This window comes from Camelina sativa, chromosome 19 (genome assembly GCF_030686135.1).
Source record: "Camelina sativa cultivar CO46 ecotype springtype chromosome 19, ASM3068613v1".
Classification (NCBI taxonomy): domain Eukaryota; kingdom Viridiplantae; phylum Streptophyta; class Magnoliopsida; order Brassicales; family Brassicaceae; genus Camelina; species Camelina sativa.
The window spans coordinates 23,952,879-23,976,847 of NC_141898.1; the positions used below are offsets into that span (position 1 = coordinate 23,952,879).

At 41.0% G+C, this 23,969-nt stretch overlaps 1 protein-coding gene across 3 annotated transcripts; it reads right to left on the reverse strand.

Annotated features, from left to right (window-relative positions):
• Positions 1-44: 44 nt before the first annotated feature.
• Positions 45-23,836, reverse strand: LOC104767098 (uncharacterized). Of its 3 annotated transcripts, XM_087501753.1 has the most exons (35): positions 23,406-23,836; positions 22,470-23,185; positions 22,174-22,299; positions 21,991-22,076; positions 21,735-21,843; positions 21,407-21,502; positions 21,226-21,288; positions 21,084-21,143; positions 20,447-20,515; positions 20,018-20,099; positions 19,875-19,927; positions 14,320-14,391; positions 13,009-14,241; positions 11,569-12,558; positions 11,145-11,480; positions 10,632-10,890; positions 10,317-10,539; positions 9,802-10,192; positions 9,163-9,312; positions 8,844-9,065; positions 8,457-8,678; positions 7,427-8,077; positions 6,946-7,203; positions 6,502-6,849; positions 5,710-6,122; positions 5,196-5,613; positions 3,716-5,014; positions 3,277-3,537; positions 2,892-3,182; positions 2,378-2,812; positions 1,753-2,184; positions 1,388-1,666; positions 759-1,310; positions 450-659; positions 45-364 (listed from the first exon to the last, which is right to left on the reverse strand). In XM_087501753.1, the coding sequence occupies exons 1-35, from the start codon at positions 23,461-23,463 to the stop codon at positions 245-247; spliced, it is 11,583 nt and encodes a 3,860-aa protein (XP_087357879.1). In that variant the 5' UTR covers positions 23,464-23,836; the 3' UTR covers positions 45-244. The 3 variants fall into 3 exon arrangements, with proteins under 3 accessions (XP_087357879.1, XP_087357880.1, XP_087357881.1); XM_087501754.1 differs by lacking the exon at positions 14,320-14,391 and having other exon boundaries at positions 13,009-13,122; positions 23,406-23,833; XM_087501755.1 differs by lacking the exons at positions 13,009-14,241; positions 14,320-14,391 and having other exon boundaries at positions 23,406-23,833.
• Positions 23,837-23,969: the final 133 nt, after the last annotated feature.

Below are 23,969 nucleotides of genomic sequence, written 5' to 3' on the forward strand. Positions count from 1 at the left end.
AATTCCGAATTATGCAGAAGCTTACGGTTACGATTGAAGGGTTATTTGATGCATGATATGATATTAAAGATTTAGAGGGTTCAAAAATATAATTTATAGTACAGGAAAATGTTGCACAAAGGCGAGCGACCAAAAGGAGTGATAAAATTACATAAAGGTTACATATTTACAACCCTAATGAATAATGTTAGCTTCCATTAAATTAAAAAAGCCACTGAAAACTTAATTGTAAAGTATTTTGAAGTTAGAACCAAGGGTGCCATGTTGGATCCATCATACATAAGTTGCGAGGCGACAAGGCTGCCTCCACCAACTCGTTCACACCTCTTTGCACTGACTGCGGCGGCTCAACCGTGTTCTCATCCTATACAAAACAAAACCTATCAATATGTTTGATCTTACGATGATGATGATAAACATGATTAGTATGATGATGATGCTGTATGTACCTCTTCTGAAAAGTACTGTGGGGCTATTCCTCTGATCCGGCCAATGACATCTTCCACATTGGCGTTAACTTTGTGCTTCAGCTCCGCTGAGTTCAGTGTAGCAATTCCTCCAACAGGAGGAATCGGCACACCAAGAGGTCTTCTTCCAAACCAGGACAGCAATTCATCACGGAAGAACATAGCAAGCTGATACCGTAGATGTTCGTTTTGCTGAAAATTTGCAAGACAATAGAGAAACAGAGATCAATCAATGGGCTTGTTGCATCCTTAAGTTTTTGTATATATATATATTTTGAATTATCCCTTTACCTTGGAGGAGATTACTGCTTGAGCTGCTGAACACATGGATGACATGAGGAGACCTTCGACCCCAAACTGAGAGAAGAATGCTTGCATGTTCCTTGTGAGGCGGAAAGGCACGGGTTCGTTAAATTCTATCATCCCGTTGGCGTCATAAGCAGGGTGAAAATCTGTCTGGAACATTTTCCCAGTGTTTTTTGCAAACAAGACCTTGTTCGGGGACCTCCCACCGATTTGTAGCATGAAGGACATGAAACTGGAGACAGCTAGCTGGACTGCAAATTGTTTCTTGAAAGCCCACATATGGCTTCCGCTCATCAACGTCTTGTTCATGTACTGAGAGAAGATACTGTCATTGACCAAAGTTTTTGTGATGTCTATATAAGCCTGCAGACGAAGATCTCCTATTGCCTCTGCTGAAATTTGCCCTGATATAGCTTGATTAAGTTGCTCCTTAAAGTGGGTAATTGGAAGATCTGCCTCCCGGTCATTTCGTGCACAGTGATTCTCATAGACCTCAAGGAAAGTGTTGTACATGAGATCATCCTCAACCATCCGGACCTGAAACCAAATATTTTTGTTAAAACCAATACTCGTCCAATGGAACATCAAATCTGAATTCAAGGTATAAAAATCACCTGAGACCAGACAGGAATGATGATTGGAGTGTGAATTCCAATGTGTCGCCGTCTTGATTCTTTATGCTTATCAAACATTTGATTCATTACACGGAAAAGCTGCAAGATGCGTTCATCACTTCTAGCATTAGGCGTCAATGATGTCTGGACTATAAAGTGCTTTTGCGAGCCATCAGAGCCAATCAGAGTCAACCGCCTGAAGCTGCTTCCATGCCTTCGAACGATAGGAACGTCTGCTCCAACCCTATCCAACTTTACTGTATGATCAGGTGCGACTTCCTGTTTAATTGCACATAGTTATTTTAACAATCAGATAGGGAAAAATGTTCCAATTGAAGTCTAAATTAAAAGCAAGGGAATTCTACCTGGTCAGCAAAGTACTGCCCTGGTATCTCCACATCAACAACACTGAAGTCACGCAAAACCCTGCTCTCATCTTCCAATCTTAACACAGCCGGAAACCTATCTTCAACATTGCTCTGAAGAATATTTTTCCACTTTTTCAGTCGCGCCGTCAGCTCAGCGAGTGTGTCTGGAAATGTAGATGTACTTTCCGGATCAAGGTGACGCTCAAAATCCTGTTTGTACTCTTTCACAAATTCGACATGCTTGGTTACAGCATCTGCTGAGAAACAAGCTCTGCAGACACCCGACAGCTCTTTTTTGAGTGGTTGGGGAACCTCGGCAGTGGTAGCAGTTGGATACTTGTAACAACGATGCAACAGAGCATTCACAACCGCCAGCAGTCTTTCTTCCGGTAATGTAACAAATCTTGAACCTATTTCTGTGAGAAGAACCTGAAAAAGAAGATTACTTGCTTAGATCATCCAACCAAAACACTGCTTGGTTGAGTAAGAATCAAAACCGAAGCTAAATCCTTCTTCTCAATAGTGTGTTGCATATTCCTCTGACTTATCCTTACTATGAAAATTTGCATGTGTTTAGAGCAATTTTAATGAATATGGTAGATATATAGGAAAAAAGTATCACCTCGAGTTCACTGGCTAAATTGTTATGTTTACCCCTAAGAGCTTCCATGATATCTTTAGCAGCGTCAAAAGCTCCCGCTGCAGAGATTGCTAGGGATGCAACATTCCGCCTCGCTGTGTTTTCATTGTTATCATTGATACCGGAGCTGCTTTGGTGCATCGGTTGATCACTCCCGGTATGGACATTATTTTCCGCAGTGGAGCGGTCACTATCTTGCCCATGTGCATTACCACTGTCATGTGTTCCACTGGGCCCGCTAATTTGACTGCCTTGATGGATTTGAGTTTCCGATGGTATATTGCTTCCACCGTGACCTGCACTTGCACCAGAGGCATTTTGCTGCATTCTTTGAGCCAAAACCAATCTGCCAAGTTCGGATTTATTTACTGCATCACGTCGTTCCAGCAAGTATGTGCGCAACCAGTAATAGAGGGCCTGAAACAGAAAATCGCCACATACTCAGATAAAATGATGATAATGCACGAATTAGTCATAAACGCTAAAGGTAAATTACCTGTGGGAAAACTGCAGCAATTTTCAATAAAACCAATTTGCAATGGGGTGCTTCTGTTCTTTGTAGGGAAAGTAACAGCTGTGGGATCCAAGAAAGCCATACCCAGTGAGGAACTTGCTCTAAGTGTTTATCAAACACTCTGCCAACAGGCTCATTCACTGTATCAAAGCTAAGAAGATAAAGAACACGAGCTATATGACTTCTGGAATTGGAAACTCCAAATCTTATACCCTGAAGAAAGCAACTGACAGCATATTCAAGCCATATTTCTTCTTGTGTTTCTTGGTATGCCTACAAAAGTGAGTAAAATATAAGTACAAGTAATAGAAAATTTAGGGGAATGTTAACAGCCATATAAGAAACAGAACATAGTCACAAGACATACCATATCACAATAGCTTCCCCAGCTTATCCATCCTTTGGGTAAATTCTTGAACAGGGTGATAGCATTGGAATATGCAATATTAGCACTTTCGGTGTCATTTAATTTCAAATGAAAATCCCCCTTCAGACGAAATATCTCTGCTTTGATTTTATCTGGAAAATACTCCAAATTTGTGCTATTGATCAGATTAAGACCACTAGCACGCTCTCCCTTCATTTCCAGATATGCTTTTGCTTGCTCTCTAATTTTTACAAAAGCTTCCTGCACTCACACATCCAAAAACAAAAGATTAAGAAGATACCTTCATAAAACTAACACTATTTCAAGCTAATCAAACAAAAAGAGAGAAAAGAAAACAATGAAAAAAAACACTTTGAGACAACGAAAAAAAAGCCCTAGTTTAGAGAGTATTGCACTTGACGATTTTCGAGAAATGTACCTGTACTTCCATAGTTGAGTGTCCATACATTTTTTCAAGAATCTGAACACAAACATCATAAAGCCCTTGTTTCCGAGCTATCCTGGCAAGCTTATTGACATTCCATGCTTTGTCACGAAAACCAAGGTGATGAAGTGGAGAATTTGAGGTAGCAAAGTCCTTAAATGCATCAATAACAACATTATACATTTCATTCCTCCACTGTAGCATATCGTACCAGACTGTCATATTATCCCATTCATTTGGAGTCCTCAGCCTCCAAGTCTCAAGAATATCCTTCAGATCTGCATAACGATTTCCAAGCCCACCAACTGCAACATTTCCTGTGCCTTTACTCCCATTTGCGATGTCAACATGAATTCTAGCAGACTCCTGAACCTCAACTAGTTGTTGGAATTGCTGCAATAGAGGCACTCTAGCATGAACAGACATTTCAGGCAACTGCCACCACTGTTCCAAGGCAAGATCAACGCCTTTCCCCACTGTGTTTTCGGCATCTCCAACACCATTTGAATTTCTGTCATGAAGGGCAAAATAAGATTGAACCAAACGAAGCTTTGGAGTCTCTTCCACTTGTGCCTTTGGTATAACGTGATCCTTCAAATATGCCCAATCGGGTAATTTCCAAAGACTATCAAGCAGTATTTCATAATTCTCAATGCTTTTTCCAAAATCTACCAGGGCATCCCATTGACTAAGCTGACTGGCGCAGTGGAGCCACTGCTCCTCCCACAGACACATTTCTGCTTTAGGGACTGTGTTGTTATACGTGCCTTGGCTTGCCTTAACCATTGCCTGGTAAAAGAGGCTCTGGGCACGCTGCCAAAAACCATGCTGAACTAATGAAAGTCCAGCTCTCGTTTCAGCAGTGATGGATCTCTTCTTCCACAACCCAAATCTCATATCTTCTTCATTTAACAAACGATAAAGCTCAGCAAGAGACTCAGCATATTTTGTGTCATTCATGAACAACATTACATGGCTCTCTAGCAACGCCAATGCGAGATGCCACGCATTGTACGTTTTTCCAATATATTTGATAAGCTCACTAGGCATCCTAGGTTGAGGGTGGCTCAACTGAAGCCCTTCCAGAAGTGCTTGAACAACATTTGGCCGGTGTCCTTGCTGCTTCTTATGGTAGTCCTTCGATAGTAGAGAAATCATAGGTTTAACCAATGCTACCTGTTCTTCCTTGAGCAGGGTTACCCATACAATTGGAAATACCAAGACCCACAAATGATATGCAACATTGGCATCCGTGTGAGCCAGCTCCCTTAAAGGGATGACAACATCAGCCACCTATAATAGAAATTTAAAATAGTTATAAGCCAATATATGAATAACGTGACACCAAATCAATCAGGTGGATAAATACGCCTAGGGACTTATGATAATTTAGTCAACATTTTTGATTAGGTATTATAACAAAGAGAAAGCACCATGATAACACAAAAGAAAGTTTTAAATGACTCGTAAACACCTGAAGTTTGCTGGTCGCGCTCAGAAATTGTGCATGCTTCATAACTATAATGTCAAACATTGCAGTAACTTCTTCGGGACCCTCTAAGTTAGCAGGAGCTTGATGCTGTATTCCAGGACTATCTGAAGGTAAAAGTGGTAGTACCCTCGCGGAATTTGGGGCCAGGCTAATTGGCTTGTCCTCAACTAAGATAGCTAAAAGGAGATCAAGACCTTGTTTGAGCCAAAATACATCACTTAAAGCTTCCCAATCCTGAATTTGAATAATGTACTGCAACCGCGCGAACAAATTTTTTCCAAGTGACTCGTGATATAACAAGAAGAACTTCCTTCTCATCTCAGGATCACTTGCCCTTAAACCAAGCATAAAATGTCTTTCAACTTTCAGAGAGACCTCTTGTCGTAGGCCCAGAGGATACCTATTCATGAAATAGATGAAGATATATTATTATATCCATCTCCTAAAAGCAACAATGTGACACATGGGGAAGAAAAAAAGGAAGCATAAAACATACTTTGTTGAATCGGCACAAAGTCCATATAACAGCTGAAGATACTTCTGATCCCACTCTTCCAAAGCATCAGATGAGAAGTGTTGCTTATCAATATAAGAAAGCTTATTGAGAAAAGTAACTACATCCTTTTGGGTAAGGAAAGAACCAGACAAACCAGATGTGCCTGTTTTGCTGAAATCATCCTCAACCCACCTTTTTATCATGTCTAGTATGCAGAGAAGCACACTAGCATCTGTACCCTTTTCGGAAAGCAATGTGTTCAAAATTTGAGTAACAGATCTTTTGCAATCTGCTATAAGCATGACCGTTTCATCAATAAGTTCCAAGACCGACTTTATATTACATATGACTGCTCCAACATCAGCAGTTTGACGAGAAGAAGTTACTGCAGAATCCGAGTCTGGTCGCTGGCCCTGGAAATGGAAAGAAAAAGGTCTAGGGTAAGCCATGATTGAGGAATGACTAGGTTATCTAGTCACCATCCATTAGTCACATGGAAAAAAAAAGGGTTAAATTACAGGAAAAAGGGATAGAAATGATATCTTGAAGTTGATAATAACATAAACCAATGAGTCTGAGTAGCTAGGTGAAGTAAGAGAGGAACCAGTATAAATCCTGACATTAATAAAAGTCATTGGTGCAAAGCTGAAAAGATGCATAGGAGATTCCAAAACTCACTAACGTGGCAAATACCAAGTAAATTTAAATTTTATTTCAAGTTCCCATACAAAGGAAAGCAAACAGTACTAAACTCTTAGCAGAAAAACAAGTTATTTAGTAAGAATGACGTACTTGTCTAGGATGAGAACCCACTGCTGATCCCAGGTCCCGTGCAAGGCGCTGAAGGATACGCACCAACACATATGAATCAACAAAGTTTTTATGCACCTTGGCCAAGGTTTTGATGACAAGAAGTACAAAGCTTATTGAACCAAAAGAGTTATCATCTCCTGAAGCTTGTGGAGCAGTAACAGTATTCACATGTTTGTTTATTAGCTCATTGACTTTCTGGTACAATAGCTTTATGTCAGGAGGTGTATTGACGGCATCCAGGGGGAATGCAGTGAAGACCATCTTCAGCAAGGAGCACAATGATTTACCAGCATCGAGCATCTTGTGTTTGAAACACGGTTCAAGAATCTAGTGAAGAAACAAACAGTTAATCTAGTGAGCAGTAAACAAACAGCAGTATTGTGTTTCAAATGTTAGAATAAAAGCTTACTGCAGCAAGTATACCTGCGAAATCTGGCTGATGTTGTTCCTAATGAAAAGATGAGGCTGCTTCTCCAGAACTTTGTTCATGACATCCAATCCCTGAGCAAGTGCTGTTGACGGATCTGACTGTGATGGTGGCATGCTGCTCAGCAGTTTTTCTAAATAGTTGAACTTGACATTGGCATTTGGCCAAACCTCCAAAGCTTGTGAAAGCAAATCTAACGCTTGTTTGTACATGGTGTTGGTTTCTCTGTCCTTAGGTTCAATTACCAATGCTACCTGTTCAAGAAAGTGAAATATATTTAAATTAGAAAAAAGAAACTAGAAATGAGGTCATTTCTGCTAAATACAACTCGACTTGACTGATCGATGAATTGGAATAGCTGGAGCAATGGCATGCACATACGCTCTTAGACATGAGGTGACATGGTTACGAGAATTGGAAAGCTAACCAAAGTAAAATATATGCTCAACAGTTGACGGTACAAGAATAAAGCCTTACTCTTATGAGAAAATTAATGATCATTTCTTCCATGGCAGCATTTGGCTTAAATTCCTCGTCAGGCTGGGTAGCAGATCCAGGAGTTTCCACATTGGGGATTGATGATGCACCGCCAGGTGACATAACACAGATTGATTGGAGACCAGGTTCAATTTTGACTCGTTTACTTGGATCTTCTGATGTGGCAGATCCATCTGTTGAACGCTTAGGATCAGCACTAGATGAAGTATGCAACTCATCATTAATCTGACTGGTTCCATCAGTATCAGTCACCATTTTCATTTCATTCTGTCTTTGCCTTTCCCAGCTGACAACCAGTCCAGCAAGTTCAATTGCGAGCCTCCTATTCTCTGCAGTAGTATTATATGGCAAACCTAGACGACTTAACGAATTCACCATTTGAGGAACAAATTGTGCTCTGCAGCTGTAAAAGAGATCAGAATGCCGAACAACAAGTAGGAAGATGTGGATCAAATTTGGGATTGAATGACCTTCCTCCACCAAAATTTTTTTAGTGTATCTTATCCAGATTGGCATGCGTGAATCTCCAAGAGGTAGCCTTTTAGGCAAAGCTGGCATTAAAATATCCAGGGCTTGCTTAACTAGCATCTTATTCTCCGGCTGGCATGTCCTAAGAAGTGCGACAAAAACCTACATCCCATTGGCAAACATTTGTGTCACTTAAAAAATTAGACGAAGTTGTTTTGTATGCATATGCTTCACTTCAACTAATTCAAATTGAAGGAGAAGTAACGTCATAGACAAAACTAATCAAGTGTATGTCATAGTACCATGAATTCTAGCAAACATGCATTATTTAGGCAAAATATGCATTCAGATCTAGCTTCATGTAGTTTGACTATCAACAATCGCACTGTAAATGATTTTCACTTAAGTTAATAATAACTGACCGTCTCAGTCATATACAAAAGTTATGAAATACACTGATATCAGAAGTTTAAGGAAAATCTTTGTTCTCACTCTTCAAGAAAATCAATAAACATCACTGACATACGAATTTTAACGGTACCTGAAGAATGATCTTCTCAGGAGCCTGGTAAGCATCCAAGAAGTGGCAAACATTAACAAATGCCCACTGTTTACTGGCACTATCTTCCCGTTTGAGATGATTCCATCCAAACTTAATGAGCTCTTTCCTATGACTAACCAAGTCACTCTGAAGATACTTCAGAAGCAAGGTTGCTAATTGCAAAAGTTCAATCCTCAAAGGTTCATCATATTCAGCCGAAACCTACAACAATCAAGAGGAGATTTAACAATAAAATCTTAATAATTCTGAACAAGTGGATAAAAAATAAATGAAAAACTATTGTAAACAGGGTTACTACCAAAAACCAGTACGAATCTTCCCCACAATATTCTTGATATTTTTGCTTAGGAAAGAAAAGAAACCTACCTCTTCGGGTGGATCAAGAAGCCTCTCAACAATGGTTTTGACTATATCAGGGTCAATGACCTCCCAAGTTTGACCGTTTTGGAAAGCATGGGCAAGCATTGGAAGAATAAGCATTTGCATTGCTTGAACTAGATGATCATGGCCGAGTTGTCTGGAATGGAAAAGGTTAAGAAAATGCAGGAGAAGTGCTCTTTTCATGTTGGGCGGGTATCCTTCTGCAACCTGATCAATATATCTCATTTGTTATACTACTCCTGAAAAGTGCGAAAACTAATGGGATGAGAAAGAAACTGTAACTAAAATTTAAAATCTCAGATACCTCAATAATGTAGAATTCCTTCAAAAAGGTGTAGTCAATGCGGCTATGGAACAAGAAAATGGAGAGAATATCGAAGAGAACATTCACTTCAGATTTTTCATGTCGTAGGTAATTTAAGAAGCACTTGACAAGCCACTTGCTCTCTTTCACCTTAGTTAGGGAACACAAAAGAGGTCAGTAAACAACTTTCATATATCTTACCTAACTCAAAAGGAAGACTATAAATCATCAAGCATCACAGCTCTATTCACCACAACCTCGTAATTAATAAGTAATCATAATTTCTACATCAATTTACGTTGGCAGCTCAATAAATTATACGAGATGGAATTGAAACAATGTCAGGAGGGTTCCAACAAGAAATCCAAGAAAAAATGTGCATACAATCTAAACACAGGCAATTCAAAAATTCAATGGAAAGAATTTGAACACATCACAGTGAAGCCAAATCTCTAGCACCAGCATATAGCTACAAATCAGCAATCATTAATTCATCACCTGTAATGGTTTCTAAACTCAGACATCAGTTTCAACTTTTCATACCAGGCTATTTCCAGGAACCCCATTAAACTACGCAGCTTTAGCGTGAAACACAACGCAAAGCCAAAAATCATACGTGGTCGAGATAGAAGAAACTACCTGAACTAAATTTAGCTCTTGCTCATTTTGCAAACGAGATATCCTTGCAGGTGATTTCCAAATGAGAACCAAGGTATCGAAAACACTGCGGTTACTCTGCAACCAGCTGGGTATCAGTTTCACCATTGTTTTGATGAGATAGAGCCCCTGAAAATACGCATCCGATGCTATATAAGCCTTTGTTGATGCCACATTAGAACTCTCTAATTTAACAGAGATGTGATTTTCATCTCCAGATGATGTAGCTGAAGGAGTTGAAGCTGCTGTGCCCAATGTAGGATCAGGTTTTGGCAAAATTTCAGGAAAGGCACATGACAGTATCTTCTGTGGAGACTTTGCAAGTTCTTCTCTTAACGGCTGGCCAGCATCTGATCGAATTATATACATAAACCTGCGTTTTGTTTTTAAGGGAGAAAGCAAGTAGTGTTAGCATATTACAAAATCTACTCCAAGCTTACACTAAACTTATAACAAGATGAGGTGAACGAAAGCTTATCATAAGAAAGTATCCTCACCTCCGAAAATATTTTGGTTCACTTAATCTAGAAAGAAAATAATCAACAGCTAGGGCCGCATATCGATTCAAAAATTTGGTAAGCGGTAGACGGTATGGGCTATTAATCTCACTGTACACTTGCCCAGGAGGAAGAGCTGCTTCTAAGTCAATGGTTAAGGTTACAAGTTCATCTAGAAATTTTGATGCAGCATGTGGGAGTAAGTGGAAGAGCTCGATAATAGCTGCCATGGAAACAAAAGATGATTTGTGTTCAAGTGAATAACCATATGACCAGGCATCAATTAGTGATTTAAATAATAATAAAAAAAATTACCAGCTGCTATTTTTGGCTCTTCTCCAGCTTTCCATGATTTCTGGGACTGGGCAAGTTTCTCCGGCTCCAACCATTTTTTAAGGTGCTCCAGCAACTTGCCTCCTAATGTCACATTAAACCAATTTGACAGAAGTTCAAGAAGGCGTGCCAGACCTTGCAGTAAAGGCATACTGAGATTCTTTGTGTGTGCGAGATTAACAAGTATCGGCCTGAGGCTACTCTGAAGAAGTTCCTTGGGCATCCGTTGTTGATTGATAACCTAAATCAGAAAATAGACTTTCAAAAAAGGAAATAAATCTATATAAATAGAAAGTTAAGAATATGATATCAAGAAATAGATTCCTATGATAACTCCATTTCCCAAGTTCCCCATATTCAACAAGGCAAGTATTGCATATAGCAAGCTTAAACCATGGTTGCACACCCAGGCTATTACGAATAGGAATATCCCAAAAAACTTCAAACTATATGTGCATGAAAGAATCCTGGCTAAGATAAAAGACAACTACAAACCTGTCTTAAACCTTCCTTGGCAACCGCCACGATTTCAGGTGCTCTACATGTGAGAGACTTGAAAAACATGGAAATTATTTTGGCACGTAGTTCATTGTGAGTTTGCGTTCGGAAATCAGTCCACGCCATAGTTGTGCACAGAAGCTCAATACAAGCTGTTCGAAGTCTGTTCAATGATGTAAGCACTTTAGGATTCATCAACTTCACAGCCCAGACAGTTTCATCAGCCTCAGCAATTTGTAATGCTTCTTGCAGAAAATTCACCAACTCTGGAGTCACTTTTAAAAGGGGGGGCCTCAGAGCCAAGCAAAAATTCAGAGCTGCAACTGTTCCAACCTGTAGGTAAATATAATAACGTAAAAATTAAAGACAGGGGAAGACAAGAGAAAGAGATACACAAAAAATAAATAGCACTGTGAGGCACCTGTTGATCAACTGTCTTTGATCGGAGTGGACGCATTATAAGTGGCTGCAGTAATACTTGGTACAAAGGCTCCAACAACTCAGTTACCTCACTTCCAGTTCGGCTAGCTAAAAGTGCAAGGCAGTTCTGTACATTTTTCCTCACGGGGATAGATGCGTTGGGATTGAATAACTCTGTGGCAAGATATTCTACAACATCTTGAAAGCTTTTTCTACGCGCTTCACTGTTTGCTTCATCAACATTATTAACCACACGTAGAATCTGCATAAGAACCTGACTTGTCTCTTCTTGCTCTTTGCTAGCATAAACAGGAAGCCTCTTTAGAACATACACCAGACCACGGACAATCTTTACTTGGAAATGACATAATGTTTCAACATTCACTTTCCCAACCAATGCACCTAGCCCCATAACTCCTCCCATCTGCGCTTGCCATGTGCTCCCATAACAGCCATGCAAAAGCCGAGGCAAAAGTTGTTCAAAGACTGGTATTCGCACACTAGGATGAGGTGAATATACTGGATTTGTAGAAGGGCTCGAGACAATCATTGAGGCATTGTGACCACCCCTAGCCATCAACACATCAGCATGTTTGACACGAGCGAGGAACAAAAGTGTTTCAGCAAACACATTTAACGCATTCAGAGCAGCTTTGGCGTGGAGCCTGTTTTCATCTGCAAGCACATCGACCAGTGCATCTAAAAATATCAAAGGATCTAACTGCTTTAAATTAGTTGATTGATTAGTCTTGGATCTGGAACTTGTCGAAATCACAGAACCACCGAGTGGATTAGTACTGCTTGATGCATTTGAGGAGGTATAGTCAACATGCAAAATAATTGCAAAATGCCGACAGATGTTCTCAACAAAGTCATCATCTGTGTCACTGAGATCTGGATCAGAACTGGCAGCAAGTATAGTGATCAACAGTGTCTTGAAGATTGACTTCTCAGCCATTAACTGAGTCTTTGTTTTCACTCCTAAGTCAGCCTATGACAGTAAAAAACAGCCCACTTATTAAAATTGAATCTTTCTTCAGCCTATTAAGCAAAGCGAAACAAGTATTATAAGGAAAAAAGAGTTCATCTAGAGGAGACGACATATATACAAGATCAGTTTTCTATCAAGAAAATGATTGACAACAAAACGAGTACTACAGAATTATAATTATGCCCCAGGTCAATGTTGGTCAATCAAGATGTCTTTCTCTAATACCAACTGTCTCCAACATCAAGTAATGTCATTATCCTAGTCGATATGCATTATAATAAATGTTATTGATACACTTAAGAATGTGCCAAAATTAAAGAAGTGGACAAATAAGTAAGCCTGTCACTGAGATAACCTCTGCCATGTGGAAAAAAACTTGATATTTGACCAGTAAAATACAGAGTCCAACTATGACAGATTAAGATTATAAAAATGATACTTAAAACTAACCTTGATTTCTACTGATTCACTCCTGTGCCACGATGAATCAACAGAGGAACGTAACAAAGATGATAATTGCCTGGGCGTTTGACCCACATCAGTGACACATCCAGGCAAATTAAGCTGCGACAATAAGCATACACGGAGGAATATTAGAGCTTGCTTTCTGTAGTATATGTCCATGCCTTGATTTCTCTGAATAACCGCTGCTACTGCAAGATTAATAAATTTGTCTAATGGCACCAGAAAAGGTGTTGATGGCTCAAATGTGAGAACTAAGCGAAGCCCGTGCTCTGGATTATCTTTGCATTCAAGTGTAAGTGGCTCTTTCAGAAATCTTCGGTTGCTACCACCCAACTTTCCAAGGATTTGTAAGGCTTTCTTACCCCAAGGATATGGCACAGGCCTCAAATGGGACCATAATGCTAAGATCACTTCAGACATCACATTCGCCATGCTAGGTTCTAGGAAATCAGGATTCAGACTATCCACCCAGAATTCAAGAGTGCGTAACCCCAAGCTCACAAGTTCATCGGTTCCCCTCAAACAAAATACAAGAGGCTTCATGAGACGGGGAAGGTATGGCAATAAGGAGCTTAAGCGTGCAGGAAGCGTCAAACAAAGCTCTAACAGAAGATCTTTCATGTCCTCCCCAGCTGGACCCTCGAGCATTGTCAGAAGAAGATTAAGACAAGGTAGCAGCATAGGTATCAAATCTCTCAGAAGCAGCTCATATTTACATCCAGCGAGACCTCTGAAAACAGTGCGGAGCAATTGCATATAACCAAGAGGTTTTTCAACTTCCGTAGCATTCTTCATGCAGACCTCCATGATAACAGGAACGTGGTGCTGTAATATTCTTTCAAAATCTGATGGTGTTTTGGTGACAGCCCCAAAGATGCATCTGAACAGATGCAAAACTAGTTTAGTTGCAGCTGAATCTGGATTCTTCAGAACATCAAGTTTGCTGCTAACTAGTAAATTAATCAAAACATCTGCAAATGGCTTGTAAACTTTGGGAGCTTGCAGAAGTGCTGCAAATATCTGAACCAGTTGGTTGTTGTTAATCATGCTCTCAAAAAGCTCTGGCATGCATAAAGAGAACATGTCCATTAGGTCTCGAGGTTCCATAATAGCAAGAATCTGGGAGAAAAGATTAAGCATTTCCTTCTCCTCATCCTTCTCTTTGAAGAGAGCTAAGCAGTGGACACCACTCTTTAAAACACCAGAGGCTTTCCACACCTGCATAAAGGTAGAGATTACTAAGGTTTATAGCCATGCACTATTAATGACTAAAGTACATAATCTTACAAGCAATACCTCATCTTCTCTCATTCCTTTAAAACCCTGCGGGGCAGATGATTGTGAAACAAGAGCTTGAGGGTTCATCCCCTGGGCAGCAGGAGAAACCGTCATAATTGAAATACTTGCATGAAAAAACTATAGAGAACTGATACAAGAGACAACTGAATTGAGAATCAAACGAAGAAGAAGAAGAAGAAGAAAAGGTAAGGGAACGATTGGAACTATTTTTGCTGACGTGTCAAGGGCGACAAAACAGGCGATTAGGGTTTCATTGCTTCTTGGCCAAGGATGCTGCCGTCGGCGGCTTCCCCTGGCCTTGTAGCGGCGGTCTCGGTGGACGAAGCAAGCACTGTCGCAGGAGAGAGGGAGGCTGTAGCGAAGGGTGGTTCGGGGGAAGGTTTGGGGGAAGGGTTCTCGGGTGAAAGAACTACTCAGGGAGCCTTAAAGGAACCAAGAGAGGTTCCATTGACGGTTCCTGTCATGCCGGCTCCGGCCAAGACGGTGAAGCGCTCGTTTTCACATGTTGTTCAGAAAAGAGTTTTCACGCAGCAGAAGTTTACAGTTTCTGAGTTTAATGGTCAAGAGAAGGTCATCGTACCGAACGAGGTGTTTGCGGGTGCAAAGCCTCTTTGGGAAGATTTTGTACTTGGGAAGTTTCCCAATTCAAAGGCTCCGCATATTGGTAAGATTCACATGATCGTGAACAAGATCTGGAGATTGGGGGATCGGTTTACGTTGATTGATGTTTTACCTGTCAATGAGTCTACTGTCAAGTTTCGTATTCGGCATGAGGGTCTGCGGCATAGGGTTCTCACTCGTGGTATGTGGAATATCATGGATCTCCCTATGATTGTTTCCAAGTGGACTCCATTTACGGAGGAGGCTCAACCGGCTATGACATCTGTACCTCTGTGGGTAAAAATCAAGAACATTCCCCCTACAATGTTCACTGACAAGGGTTTGGAGTTTCTTTCAAGTGTGGTGGGGAAGCCTGTTAGGCTACACCAAAAGACAGAGGATTGTACTAGCTTTGAGGAAGCTCAAGTGCTGATTGAAGCGGATTTGACAAAGGATCTGCCCAAGGAGTTTTGTTTTGCGGGTGAGGAAGAAGGGGAGTTGGATTTTACAATCAGTTATAGCTACCCTTGGCTTCCTCCACGATGTGGATGTTGTCAGAAATGGGGTCATCTTAGTGCAACTTGTTTATCTGCTGCGGTGGTTGTTGCAGAGCAACAAGCTCCTGGCTCAAGTGAGGTTCACCATAGCCCTCCCAAATCTCAGCTTCACGATAGTGTAGAAACCGCAGTTGTCGAACTTGTAGAACAGTCAGAGTTGGCTCCCGCTGTGGGTGGCACGGATAAGGGTGGAGTGCCTCCGGTTAGTGTAGAGGAACATGGACAAGAGCTTTGGATCACGCCTAAGGTGACTCGAGGGAGTCCTGGGAAAACAAAAGATATGCCATTGGTGGCGGAAGTCTCTCTTTTGAAAAACTCTTTTTCTGCTTTGGGGGAAGCTCCGGATGAGACTCAGGATGCACATGCAGTACTCGACTCTAGGTCGCTTGTGGTGGTTGCTCAACCTACAGTCAAGTCCCAGGAGACTGTAAAACCGCAGATTTCGCAGAGCTCACAGCAGGAGGTCCCTCTGCGTACTTATCTCCTTCGAGGGTCAAAAACGGCTCAGAAACCAGTATCTACTCTTCCTACTAATTTGACTAAGGACCAGCCTCGGCTTCCGGGTAGGAAGCCACACTCCAAACCTTAATGTCAGGGTTCTCTTGGAATGTTCGTGGTTTAAATAAGACGTCTAAACATTCCGTTATCAAAGAATGGGTTGCGAGGAGTAATTTTCAGTTTGGTTGTTTGTTGGAGACTAGGGTGAAGGAATCAAAAGCAGAGAAGCTGGGGAGGAAGTTGTTTCTCGGTTGGTCTGTGTTGACAAATTATGAACATAGTAGCAGGGGGCGCATTTGGGTGCTCTGGAAGGAGAATGTAAGGGTTGATCCTTTCTTTAAAAGCGAACAGCTCATTACTTGCTCTGTTAAGTTGGATAATCTGGAGGAGTTTTTGTGCTCTTTCGTGTATGCTCTCCACACAGCGGAGGCACGGAAGCGGTTGTGGCAAGAGATAAGGGATCACTATGCATCTCCTTTATTTCGTAATAAACCATGGGTTCTATTGGGGGATTTCAATGAAACACTTGATATGGCTGAGCACTCTCGGGTTGATGATAGTCCGACGGTCACAGCGGGCATGCGGGACTTTCAAGCAGTGATTAATTCCTGTGCCTTAGCGGACATGACCTTCCATGGTCCTCTGTTTACTTGGTGCAATAAGAGGGAAACTGATTTGATCCTTAAGAAACTGGATCGTGTGATGGTGAATGTTGCGTGGGGGAATGCTTTCTCGCAGAGTTACACAGTGTTTGAGGCAGGTGGTTGTTCAGATCATCTCTACTGTCGACTCATGGTCTGTGGTGAGGCTGTTCCGGTTACCAAACGGCGGCCTTTTAAATTTGTGAATGCTTTGACTGAAATGGAGGAGTTTAGGCCTTTAGTGGCTGACTACTGGAACGACACAGAACCTCTGTTTTTGTCCACTTCCACTCTGTTTCGTTTCTCGAAGAAGTTAAAAGGGCTCAAACCCCTGGCTAAGGTGCGAATGGGGAATCTTGTCAAGAATACTAAAGCAGCTCTGGACACTTTATGCCGTAAGCAACAAGCCAACTTGCTGCAGCCTTCAGTGCAGGCTATGGAGGAGGAGAATGAGGCTTATCGGCGTTGGGACTTCCTGGCAGGGTTGGAGGAACAATACCTCAAGCAGAAGTCTAAGTTGCATTGGCTACAGGTGGGCGATCGAAACAATAAAACGTTTCATAGGGCAGTGCAGGTGAGGGAAGCACAAAATAGTATTCGGGAAGTGCAAGGTCTTGATGGTCGGATTGCTGTCACGGCTGCGGACATCAAAGCTGAGGCTGAGCGACATTTTAGTGAGTTCTTACAGTATGTTCCTTCTGATTTTGAGGGTGTTACGGAGGAAGGAATGGCGAGTTTATTGCCTTATCGTTGCACGGAAGGGGAGTGTCTTGCTCTTACTAAAGAAGTGTCGGGAGAAGAAATAAGGAGAGTGTTGTTTGCTATGCCTTCAAACAAGTCCCCTGGTCCTGATGGATACACAGTGGAGTTTTACAAAGAAACTTGGCCGTTAATTGGAAGGGAGTTTGTCTTAGCGGTTCAGTCTTTCTTTGCAAACGGTTTCTTGCCAAAGGGGGTTAACGCTACTATCCTTTCACTCATTCCCAAATCCTTAGACGCAAGGCAAATGAAAGATTATAGGCCTATATCTTGTTGCAATGTGCTTTATAAGGTGATTTCTAAAGTTTTAGCTAATAGACTGAAGCGTGTGCTGCCCAAGTTTATCTCCAGTAATCAGTCGGCGTTTGTTCAAGATAGGTTGCTGATTGAGAATGTGTTGTTAGCTACAGAGTTGGTCAAGGACTATCACAAGGACTCAATCTCTAGTCGATGTGCAATCAAGATTGATATTTCCAAAGCTTTTGACTCGGTTCAGTGGTCTTTTCTCGCTAAAGCCCTCTCTGCTATGCACTTTCCGCCACTATTTATTCACTGGTTGATGCTCTGTGTATCCACAACTTCTTTTTCAGTACAAGTAAATGGGGAACTTGCAGGCTATTTTCGAAGCTCTAGAGGTCTCCGTCAGGGTTGCTCGTTATCGCCGTATTTGTTTGTCATCTCCATGGATGTCCTCTCAAAAATGCTTGATAAGGCGGCTGGAGAGCGGTTGATCGGTTACCATCCACGGTGTCGTCAGCTAGGTCTTACACATCTGAGTTTTGCTGATGATCTTATGGTCCTAACGGACGGTAAGCTGCGTTCTATCACGGGCATTCTTGATGTTTTTGCAGAGTTTGCTCGGATGTCAGGGTTGAAGATCAGTATGGAGAAATCCACAATCTATTTGGCTGGGGAGTCAGTTCAACGGGAGGATCAAATCCCGTTTGACGTCGGTCGTCTGCCGGTTCGATATCTAGGCTTGCCGTTGGTCACAAAACAGCTAACACTTGCCGACTGCTCTCCCTTGCTGGAACAGCTTCGCAAGCGGATAGGTTCGTGGACAGCACGTCATCTCTCTTATGCGGGACGGTTCAACTTGATATCCTCGGTGCTCTGGAGTGTTTGTAATTTTTGGTTAGGTGCTTACTGCCTACCTAAAAAATGTTTGGAGACTATTGAATCCATGTGCTCGGGATTCCTCTGGTCCGGGGTTGATTTGAATCCTAAGAAAGCTAAGGTGTCGTGGGAGGCAGTTTGTAAGCCGAAAGCGGAGGGGGGGCTAGGTCTGAGATCTCTACGTGAAGTCAATACGGTGAGTTATCTGAAGTTAATCTGGCGTGTGGTCTCGAGGGGTAACTCTTTGTGGGTTCAGTGGGTTCATTCAAACCTACTCAAGCAGGCTTCTTTTTGGTCAGTGAAGGACACCACCAGTCTTGGCTCGTGGATATGGAAAAAGCTGCTTAAATACAGGGGCCTGGCTCGAGGTTTTTGCAAAGTCGAAGTGGGAAATGGTAAGACCGTTTCTTTTTGGTATGATAGTTGGTCGAACATGGGATCTCTTTTGGAGGCAGTGGGGGAGAGTGGGATTATCGACCTGGGAATATCTAGGCACAGCAAATTAGCGGAAGCATGGGATCGCCGTCGTCGGAGACGGCATCGGGGGGATCAGCTCAATGAGGTTGAACAGCTCATGTACCAACTGAGGGAAGTCCGCTCATTAGGGGAGGATAGATTTCTATGGCGGGGTAAAAATGATGTTTTTCGATCCAAGTTTTCCACATTGGATACATGGAACCATATTAGAACCACAGCGAGTACGGTAGCCTGGCATAAGGGGGTTTGGTTCACTCATTGTACACCAAAGTTTTCTTTCTGTGTGTGGCTAGCCGTCCAAGACCGTCTGTCCACTGGTGCTCGTATGATTCTGTGGAATGGTGGGGCTGCGGGAATGTGCTCTTTCTGCAATTTGAGCTTAGAGACGCGTGACCATCTCTTCTTCTCATGTCCGTTTGTCTCGGATGTGTGGTCCTGTTTGGCGAAGAATCTACTCAAGGCTGCTTTCTCAACGGATTGGACTATTCTAATGGCTCACATTTCTCAAGCTCAGTTGCCTCGATCAGAAGGGTTTCTCATTCGCTATGTCCTCCAGGCCACGGTGTATTCAGTCTGGAGAGAACGCAATGGGAGGAGGCATGGGGAGTCGCCAACAACTGCTGCGCGTTTAATTGACTGGGTGGACAGACAGGTTCGAGATCAGCTCCTCGCAATTGGGCGAATGGGGGATCACCGGTTTCAAACAGCTTTTCAGCTCTGGTTACAGTCACGTCTTTAGCTTCTTTATAACTGTTTTTTTTTCAAAGTTTGGGGTTTTCTCAAGTCTAAGTTTCAGCTTAATACTATTCTGAAACAGATGCACTAGTTGTAACAAAGTATTTTTTTTTTGAATATAATTTAACATTAAATTCAAAAAAAAAACAAGAGACAACTGAACACAAACCTGAGGTCGAGGCAAATGTGCATGGGTTATACTCCATATTATTGTTTTCATTCCTGAAAACAAATCAGAAAGAGAAAAAATATTGATCGTCCAGTCTAGACTCATGATCAATGTAAAAAGATAATTCTGCTAAGATTCAGTACCCATGACCAGTGTCTTGATCAGATTCTTACAATCATTCACTTCTTTTGAATGTTCAACAGGAACCTGCAAATTCAAAACCGCCTGCAAGCAATGTGGTCTAGCTATTACTAAAACTTCAAAGAAAATATAAGAAGTTAATCCAAACTTCAAAGATAATCCATTTGTTGACCCAAAGAAAATATAAGAAGTGATCAATAAGACCGCATAATGCTTTGTGAAGAGACAAAAAGCCTGGTATAAAATCTAAAAATCCAACTTAAATTATAATATCACTTATACTCCAACTTGGAGCGAAAGTGGACAATCCGCGTAAGAAAATATGATTAGCATTCGAGTTTGAATATAATCATGTGCACGACGATCCCAAATTGGCTGATAATTAGTGTTACTCACTAAAAGAGCGATCAGTATAAGAGATGACAAATTACCTGGACAGGAAGTTCAAGCTTCGACCTTAAAGTGACCCGATCCTTTCCCACCTCACCCTCCTCCAAAAGCTATGAATCACAAAGCAAGAATTTGTAAAATATCCAACTTAAGAAGAGAATTAGCTGAAGGTTCAAGATTCCTTTTTATTAACCTATTAGCACCTACTTTAACGGTAACATAAAAATATAAGAAATGACATAATTCGGGTTACATGAATCGCAAAGCAAGAATAGGTAAAATATCCAATTTAAGAAAATAATTAGCTAAAGTTTCAAGATTCCTTTTTATTAACCTATGACCACCTGCTTTAAAGGTAACATAAAAACATAAGAAATGACATATCAAGCAAGAATACTTGTTAACAGATATTCTCAAAGACATCTGGAAATGGAAAGAGATAACAATAAAGCAAAGGCATCTTGAAACTTGCCCCTGAAGATCAAGTGATCAACACAATAATAGATGCACATCTTTCCCAATCTCAAACACTAGAAGGGTAGAGACCAATTAAAAAGCAGTATAACTTGGTTTTGAAACTTTAAAAACAATAAATCATCAGTGTATAAAAGAAAATCAAGCCAAAAGAAGTTGAACTCTTAATTACAACAGTCGCTTTTGAAAAGCAAACAGCATTACCTGAGGAATAGTACGCTTGAAAGTACTGAATTTTCCCACAAAGGCATCCAGGATACGTCCCTATATACAGGTGTACCATGAGTTACGTTAATGGACAGAGAAGCTAATAAATTCTAAAATGAGCTCTCTAGTGAATATATACCAGTAAAATCCGTGCTTCATCCATTGACTGCTGATCAACACCTTTCTCAAAGATTGGTTCTACCTGTATCAAACACAAGTTTTGATTGAAGCTTAATTCAGAAAATAAATAAACTTGTACGCATATTTTAAGCAATTTATCGAATTAAACAAGACAAGCACAGTCAAGAATATAGAATTACCAAATTCAGCATCAGCCGGGCACATGTTGTATGGATGCTAAGAGAGAGGGTAGAGTCGTGCATGTTTCTTGAAAATAGGTAGATGATCCGAGATAACTGTGACGTTATTTATAGTTAATCAGAGGAGTGTAAAGGAAGTACATTCACTAAGCAGGAAAAAAAAAAGGTTTTAAAAAGAAAGCTTGATGGTGCAAAGAGAAGTGATCAATATGTTAGATTCTACACAGAGAGAAATAGTTGTGTATCATAATGAAGCGCTTTCACTTATATTGGAATCCAGGCGGTCAAAATCAACGTTTAACATTAAAAGCTCTTCATCAGTAAAGACCTGAGCAAGAGAAAGATCTCCGCGAACATGGTGAACGATTTCCGCGAGTAGACTGTAAGCCAAAGGCCTCAAAGACTCGAAACATGCCCGCCCAGTTCCAACTAGAACCCTAACACAGAAGACAAAGAAGAATACCTGACAAAAGTCATTATTTGTTGCATGATAGATTATTACGAACTAAAGATGTGCTTGATTCAACCAAACAGCTCCCTAAAAAAATATTAAAATTTTCGAATTTTAGATGTTAGCCTAATACCTCTCATCTAAAAGAGTGTCAATAAGAGGAAATAAGCCTCTCTTGAAATCCGTCCCAAGAACATGCTTTAATGAAACTAAGAGTTCCTGCATTTCGTGAAATGGAAATAAATCTTTAGCTGCAATCCCTTAAATGGGTCACCATAGAAAACATACCGATATAAGGGAACAAAAGGTTTTCTACCTTTCTGATAGATGCAGAATCTGAACAGGTCACAAGCAAATTTACAATGCTTTTGCATATGCTTTCTTCATGCGGTCGGATATATTCGGCACAACTTTTTAACAAATAAGTTAAAAAAGAAACAGTCTGCAAATAAACAAAAAAAAGATAAAAAAAATTAATACATCATGGCATCTCTCAGTTATGAACAATATAATTCAGCTGAAACAATGAGTCGGTATAGGCCTTGATATAAAAATATTTCCAACTACGTAGAAAGCTTTGATTTCCTTCCTTACGAGGAAACATTGACTCACCTTAACCTGTGCACCCTTCAACTCTATGAACTGAGGCTTCAAATGTGAAGGGACATTCTCAGGTCCAGGGACAGATATAGCAGCAACCATCAGCGGAAGTAAATGAGGAATGTTGGTCTGAACGAGTCGGCTATACAGCTGAAAAAGGAACATAACAACAAGGGGGCTCTCTGTGATGATCTTGAATGACCGAGTACTGGGGTTAAGCTGCCCATTCCCAACAGGTGCGGCAGGGGTAAGGGACTGATCAGAAGTCGTAGGCGTCTCCATAGGCTTCACATCTTCCATTTTAACATTATCGAAAAAATGGCTGACAGTGAATCTGAAAATGGAATAGATCTTGCAGACAAAGTCTAAAAAGGGTTGAACCTCGTTTTCTAGTGTTGGCCTAAAGTTCCTAAGAAGGTCAAAGATGATGCGAATGCAAATTAACCCGTTTTCTTCATTATCAGTGGTTAGCACCTGCATAGAAACCTTCAAGAGGTCCTGAACAAAGGGACGAAGAACCTCACTGTGGGGAAGACGATTGAGGATCTCAACCACAATGTTCCGCAGTTTGTGCTCCGGATTATCAATGAACTGCGGTTTCGTAATCTGTAGGAGAATAACTGAGAATGTTGGGAAGTAGCATTTTAAGAAATTCAAGTACTCAGCCGTATGCGCTATCTCTAGACTATCTCTGACCTCCACCACCATCTCAAGCCTTGCTTGTATAGCTACACAAAAATGAAATTTCCCCACAGAAAGAAATAAACAAAAATTAGATTTTTTTTTTTTTCCATTCGCAGCTAACAACTGTAACAAAAGAACTAATTCCAATTCAAGACTAAATAACTTTTAATACGAGAATAATGAAAATCTCAAAATCCAAAATCAGAAGGAAGCTGCTTTTTAAGTTATATATGTAGAGAGAGAGTGAAATAAAGAGAGAATTACGTAGGTCAGGGTCCACGAGACGACGGGAGTGTTGCTCGAAATTCTGAATTGGACTCATGGTTGAACCAAAAGAGAGCCCCGAAACCCACAAAATGAGAAATAATACACACGGCGGAGCTCTTCCACCGATCACAGACGCGACGATCTCTTACAAGTTCCAGACTAGGTCAAAAGAAGCTGAAATTAGCGAGGGTTTTATTTTATTTTACAAAAGCTACTAAACTAAAGACGATTCTCGAGATTTCCCGAGAATCATAAGAGAAACAAGGTCGAATTTGAAGACGAAGACTATGGAAGATGAAGATGATGCTTCTCTAAGCTAATTTCCCTCTCATTTTTTTTTTTTTTTTTTTTTTTGTGGTTTCTCAGTGACTCTTTTTTCTTTGAATGCTGAGTTCTGTGAACTCTACGAGAGAGGTGAGATCGCCGACTTGTAATTGTAAGTACCGCCCAGTTTTGATGGTTTCCTTAATGGGCTCACAAATTAGGCTCAACTAAGTTTCCAGAGGCCCGTAATGCTTTTTTCTTTTAAGAGAGGAGAGAGGTGTTGTTATCAAAGATGGT